General features: G+C 43.4%; 1 protein-coding gene across 1 annotated transcript in view; it reads right to left on the reverse strand.

Annotated features, from left to right (window-relative positions):
- Positions 1-2,590, reverse strand: part of OSBPL11 (oxysterol binding protein like 11) — a 96,139-nt gene extending 93,549 nt beyond the window's left edge. The window contains exon 1 of the mRNA XM_020893630.2: positions 1,703-2,590. Within this exon, the coding sequence (XP_020749289.2) occupies positions 1,703-1,899 (197 nt within the window). The 5' untranslated portion in view covers positions 1,900-2,590. The remainder of the gene's footprint in view (positions 1-1,702) is intronic.
- Positions 2,591-6,000: the final 3,410 nt, after the last annotated feature.

Genomic DNA, 6,000 nt, shown 5'->3' on the forward strand with positions numbered 1-6,000 from the left:
ACAAACATCACAAAGGCTAAAAAGGACTAGAGCTAGGCATAAGGCAATCACTTGACCAAAATTTAAGAATTCATTCCTATAATTCCAACAACACAGGATATTACAATTTCATTCATTCATTCTTAAGGTTCTGAATAATCCAGCAATTTCACTTCCGGGTATTCATCTGACGAAAAGGAAAACACTAATTTGAAAATACATTGGAACCTTCATGTTCGCTGCAGTATTATTTACAAAAGCCAAAACATGGACGCAACCAAAGAGTCCATCAAATGTACAGTGATGATTAGATAAATAAAATATGGTATATATACACACAGCAGAATATTATTCAGCCATAAAAAAGGAAATATTGCCATTTGCAATAAGGTGGATGTACTTTTTGAGGGCATTATGCTAAGTGAGAAAAGTCAGAAAGAGAAAAGACAAATACAGTACAATCCTTCTTATATGTAGAATCTAAAAAACAAAACAAAACTCATAAATACAGAGAACAGACTGAGGGCAGCCAGAGGCAGGGGTGGGTAAAATGGATGAAGGTGATCAAAAGGTACAAACTTTCAGTTATAAATAAGTCATGGAAACGTAATGTGCAGCATCATGACTATAGTTGATAGTACTGTATCACACATTTGGAAGTTGCTAATAGAGTTCTCATTAAAAAAAAAAATTAACTCTGTGTGGGGACACACATTAACTAGATCTATTATGGTGATCATTCCACAATACATACAAATATCAAATCTTTACGTTGTATACCTGAACCTAATATAATGTTACATGTCAAATATTTCTCAATTAAAAAAAAAAGATTCTGGATGGCTATGCTCACCTATCCTATACATTATCAAAAACAAAAAACTACCATTACTTCTCCAGCACTCACTTCCTGTTCCTTCAGTTTTTCATTCATATCAATGAAAATTAATAAATGTAGAATCTCTCAAAGACAGAGGGGTGTGAGTGGCCTAATCAACTCAAACTGAAACATCTCACTAGAGTATCGAAAGCACTAGCATTTGTACTTTTGCCGAGACCTGAGTTCGATCCCTGGATCAGGAAGATCCCCTGGAGACAGGAATGACTACCCACTCCAGTATTCTTGCCTGGAGAATTCCATGGACAGAGGAGCCTGGCAGGCTACAGTCCACGGGGTCACAAAGACAGACACGACTGAGCACGCACACACTCTGTATTTAAATTATTTAGGTACATCTCTTTTTCTAAATCACAAATACTATGAGGACAAGAATCTTTTCTGAATGAATGATTCCATCACTGGACAAACAAGTTCTCAGCACCAAGCATTTTGCTAGCCTCTGGAGAGAGTGGAGTTAAACAGTCCCCCACCTTCAACAAGCAAGAAAGGGAGGCAGACTTATTGTAAACAAATTACAATACAGGCAAAAAAAAAAAAATGAGTATAGACTCAAATCACAGGAAAAATTAACTCTACGGTTGTACAGGGAGTTAAGGGATACATTTATGTGTTCTCCAAAAGGCCTTCAATAAGTACCTGTTGAATGGACAAATAAACGTATTAAATCTTGCTAATGAAAGTTGAGACCCCCAGGTCCAAATGAAACGTTATTAGCTACTTCTGAAGTTACTGCATAAACCTAACCCTTCAACAACTGCAGGAATGCAGACTTCAGCATACTCACCCCCTCCTCAGGAAATCACCTTGCAGAAAGGGCCATACCTGTACTGCCAGCCTTTGGCACTGCCACCTCGGCTGCTACTGCTGCTGCTGCTGCTGATTCCACCTCCACAGCTGCTGTTGCTGCTGTTCTTGTTCGGGGTCACCGCGGTGGCCAGGCCCTCCAGCCTTCCTTCGCTCTCTGAGACTTTCATTGCTGACACTGGTTCACCCCCCTGCATCTTAACTCCAAAGTCCATCTGTCCTTCTTGGGCGAGAGAAACAACTCTGTAGAGTAGTTTTGTAAGTGATAAGATTTAAGATCTGACCTGAAAGGGCTCCCAATTGCTAAACAAGCCGGCGGCTGCAGCAGTAATCATCAAACAGTCCAGGGAAGGAATACAAGCATTTCCCCGAAGGAAACTTTTAAAAGGAGAAGGACAGCGATGAGGGCAGATGTCCTTTAAATATATATCTCCTTCCGGGCAAAAGCAAGGAGGAAAAAAAAAAAAAAAAATCACCCCGCCAGAGGACTTGGTGGCATGCTCAGAGGAGAAGCAGAAACAGCGTGAGGAGGTCGCGGACCCTAGCCAGGAGGGCTAGGCGAAGTACGGACCACTGACGGAACCCGCGGCCTGACCTCTGGACTGACGGACTGACCCGCCTCGCTCCCTCTTCTCAAGCTGGTCCTCAGCGGGAAGTCCAGCCCGCTCGGCGGTTCCCACAGCAGCTCTCGAGGCAGAGCTGGAGCGCCTCGAGCTCAGCCCGGGAGGAGGGTCGGGGAAGGAGGCCGCCGGGGGCGGGACGCCGGCTCCCAGGGTCGCCTCGCCTCCAGTCAGAGGCGGACAGCTCGGGGCGATTTCCTCCAACGCCCCCGGCCCTGGGCCCTCGACCAGGTTCCCAGAGGCGGACGAATCCCTCACCCTCGCTAAAGCCCAAACGTGAAACCCTCAACTGCGGCCACCGCCCCACCCACAGCCCTACAGCCCCACAGCCGGTCACCCGCCCGCTCGCTCTCTCCCCGCCTTCCCTTCCGGAGTAGTGTGAGCTCACTTCCCTCAGAGGAGAAACCACTGGCGCCATCTTGGAGAAGGGCGCACGGCCCTGAAGGGGGCGGAGCCTCGGGGATCGCGGTGCAGGGGCGGTGGACTCCGAGGAAAGGGAGGGGGCAGGCAGCGGAGGGAGGAGCGGTGGGTTAGCCACGAGACAGAAAAAAAGGAGTTAGCGTCCTAATGATGGTGTCTTGCGGCCTTCCTATCCTCAGCAAGGGCCTTCTATCTGAGGGCCCATTCCAGGCATTTTAGGAAGAAAGCTTAGAAAAATGTCATTTCTGTAAGGAATTTTTAAAAAATAATTCATTTTAGTAATAATAAAAATAAAAAAAGCCGTATTGGCATAAGGCAAATCAGTATTATAAATGAAAAAGAAACTATCATGGAAATTGGAGCTCTCAGAATCAAAACTAGTTATTCCGAGGGTCTGCCCTGGTGGCTCAGCAGTAAGGAATATGCCTGCCAATGCAGGAGATGCTGCTTTGATCCCTGGGTCTCCAAGGCTGCCTTGAGTAGGAAATGGCAGCCCGCTCCAGTATTCTTGCCTGGGAAATCCCCTGGACAGAGGAGCCTGGCAGCCTACAGTCCATGGGATCTCAAAAGAGTCCAGTCAGACACAACTTAGGGACTAAGGACACTGTTTTTTCTGACCTCAGACAATTCTTTCACCCTCCTTAGGCCCAGACTTTTGTACCTGTGAAATCAGAATTTTTAGGTGATTTATAAAGTCCCTTCTAGGACTTCCCTGGTGGCTCAGACGGTAAAGCGTCTGCTTAGAATGTGGGAGACCCGCGTTTGATCCCTGGGTTGGGAAGATCCTCTGGAGAAGAAAATGGCCACCCACTCCAGTACTCTTGCCTGGAAAACCCCATGGACAGAGGAACCTTGTAGGCTACAGTCCATGGGGTCCCAAAGAGTCAGACATGACTGAGCAACTAAATTTTCTTTCTAATTGTAAATTCCAGTTTCTAAGATCACTTTTGAATGTATACCATGTGTGAAACACTAGAAGTATTGTTGTTCAGTTGCTAGGTTGTCTCCAACTCTTTGCCACCCCATGGACTGCAGCACTCTAGGCTCCTCTACACTCCACTGTCTTCCACAGTTTGCTCAAATTCATGTCCATTGAGTCGGTTAAGTTATCTTCATTCCTCTGATGTCTTCTTCTGTTGCTTTCAATCATTCCCAGCATCAGGGTCTTTTCCAATGAGTTAGCTCTTCGTATCAGGTGGCCAAAGTATTGGAGCTTCAGCTTCAGCAATGGTCTTAGTTTTTTGAATGTTGAGTTTCAAGCCAGCTTTTTCACTCTCCTCTTTCACCATCATCAAGAGGCTCTTTAGATCCTCTTTGCTTTCTGCCAATGGAGTGGTATCATCTGCATATATGATGTTGATGATTTCTCCCAGCAAGCTTGATTCCAGCTTGTGCTTCATCCAACCTGGCATTTCACATGATGTACTCTGCATATAAGTTAAATAAGCAGGGTGACATATACAGTATGACAAAAAACTTCTCATACTCGTTTCCCAATTTTGAACCAGTCTGCTGTTCCAGGTCCAGTTCTAACTGTTGCTTCTTGACCTGCATAAAGGTATCTAAGGAGACAAATAAGGTGGTCTTGTACTCCCATCTCTTTTAAGAATTTTCCACAGTTTGTTTTGATGCACACAGTCAAAGTCTTATCATAGTGAAGCAGATGTTTTTCTGGAATTCCCTTGCTTTATCCATGATCCAACAAATGTTGGCAATTTGATCTGTGGGTCCTCTGCCTCTTCAAAACCCAGCTTGTACATCTGGAAGTTTTCAGTTCATGTACTATTGAAGCCTAGCTTGAAAGATTTTCAGCATAACCTTGCTAGCATGTGAAATGAGTGCAATTGTACAGTACTTTGAACATTCTTTGTCATTGCTCTTCTTTGGGATTGGAATGAAAAGTGACTTTTCCAGTCCTGTGTCCACTGCTGAGTTTTCCAAATTTGCTGGATTATTGAGTGCAGCACTTTCACAGAATCATCTTTTAGGATTTGAAATAGCTCAGCTGGAATTCCATCACCTCAACTAGCTTTGTTTGTAGTAATGCTTCCTAAGGCCCACTTGACTTCACACTCCAGGTTTCCCAGTTCTGTATGGGTGACCACTCCATCATGGTTATCTGGGTCATTAAGAGCTTTCTTGTATAGTTCTGTGTATTCTTGCCACTTCTTAATCTCTTCTACTTCTGTTAGGTCCTTAATGTTTCTGTCCTGTATTGTGCCCATCTTTGCATGAAAAGTTCCCTTGGTATCTCCAATTTTCTTGAAGAGATCTCTAGTCTTTCCCATTCTATTGTTTTCTTCTATTTCCCTCCATTGTTCTTTCAAGATGGCCTTTTTACCTCTCCTAGCTATTCTCTGGAACTCTGCATTCAGTTGGGTATAACTTTTACTTTCTCCCTTGCCTTTCATGTCTCTTCTTTCCTCAACTATTTGTAAAGCCTCCTCAGACAACCACTTTGCCTCCTTGCATTTCTTTTTCTTTGGATGATTTTGGTCACTGCCTTCTGTACACTGTTATAAACCTCCATCCATAGTTCTTCAGGCACTCTGTCTACCAGATCTGATCCCTTAATTCATCAGCTCCACTGTATAATCATAAGGGATTTGATTTAGGTAATACCTGAATGACCTAGTGGTTTTCCCTACTTTCTTCAACTTAAGCCTGAATTTTGCAATAAGGAAGTCATGATCTGAGCCACAGTCAGCTCCAGGTCTTGCTTTTCTAACTGTATAAAGCTCCTCCATCTTTGGCTGCAAAGAACATAATCAATCTGATTTCAGTATTGACTATCAGGTGATGTCTCAAAGTAAAAAAGTAAATGAAGTAGTAATATAGATATAGTTATACAGATAATTAAAGCCATGAAGAAAATAAAAGGAGGTGATGTAGAAAATAAGCACGATGGAATAGAGAACTTACTTTTAGGAAGAACAATTGAGGAAAGTCATCTATGACGAGGTGGCATTTAAAGTGAGAGAATAAAGAAAGGGGAGGAAGCTAAGGGGAAAGTAGGCTTTACTTATTTTGGGAAATGAGAGACCTGGGACCCTGGATCTCAGTGAATAAAAAGTGGTGTGAAGTGAAAGTGAAGAGATAGGCAGAGAAATTTGGATTTTAAGTGCAATGGAAAGTCACTGAAACTTTTAATAAAGGAGGATTGTGATCTGCCTTATGTTTTTAGACCATTTCTCTAGTCTTTTCAGCAGATGGTCCTAGAACACTGGATATTCACATACAAAAGAATAAAATTGGACCCTACACACCATATACAAA

This window comes from Odocoileus virginianus, chromosome 4, assembly GCF_023699985.2.
Source record: "Odocoileus virginianus isolate 20LAN1187 ecotype Illinois chromosome 4, Ovbor_1.2, whole genome shotgun sequence".
Classification (NCBI taxonomy): domain Eukaryota; kingdom Metazoa; phylum Chordata; class Mammalia; order Artiodactyla; family Cervidae; genus Odocoileus; species Odocoileus virginianus.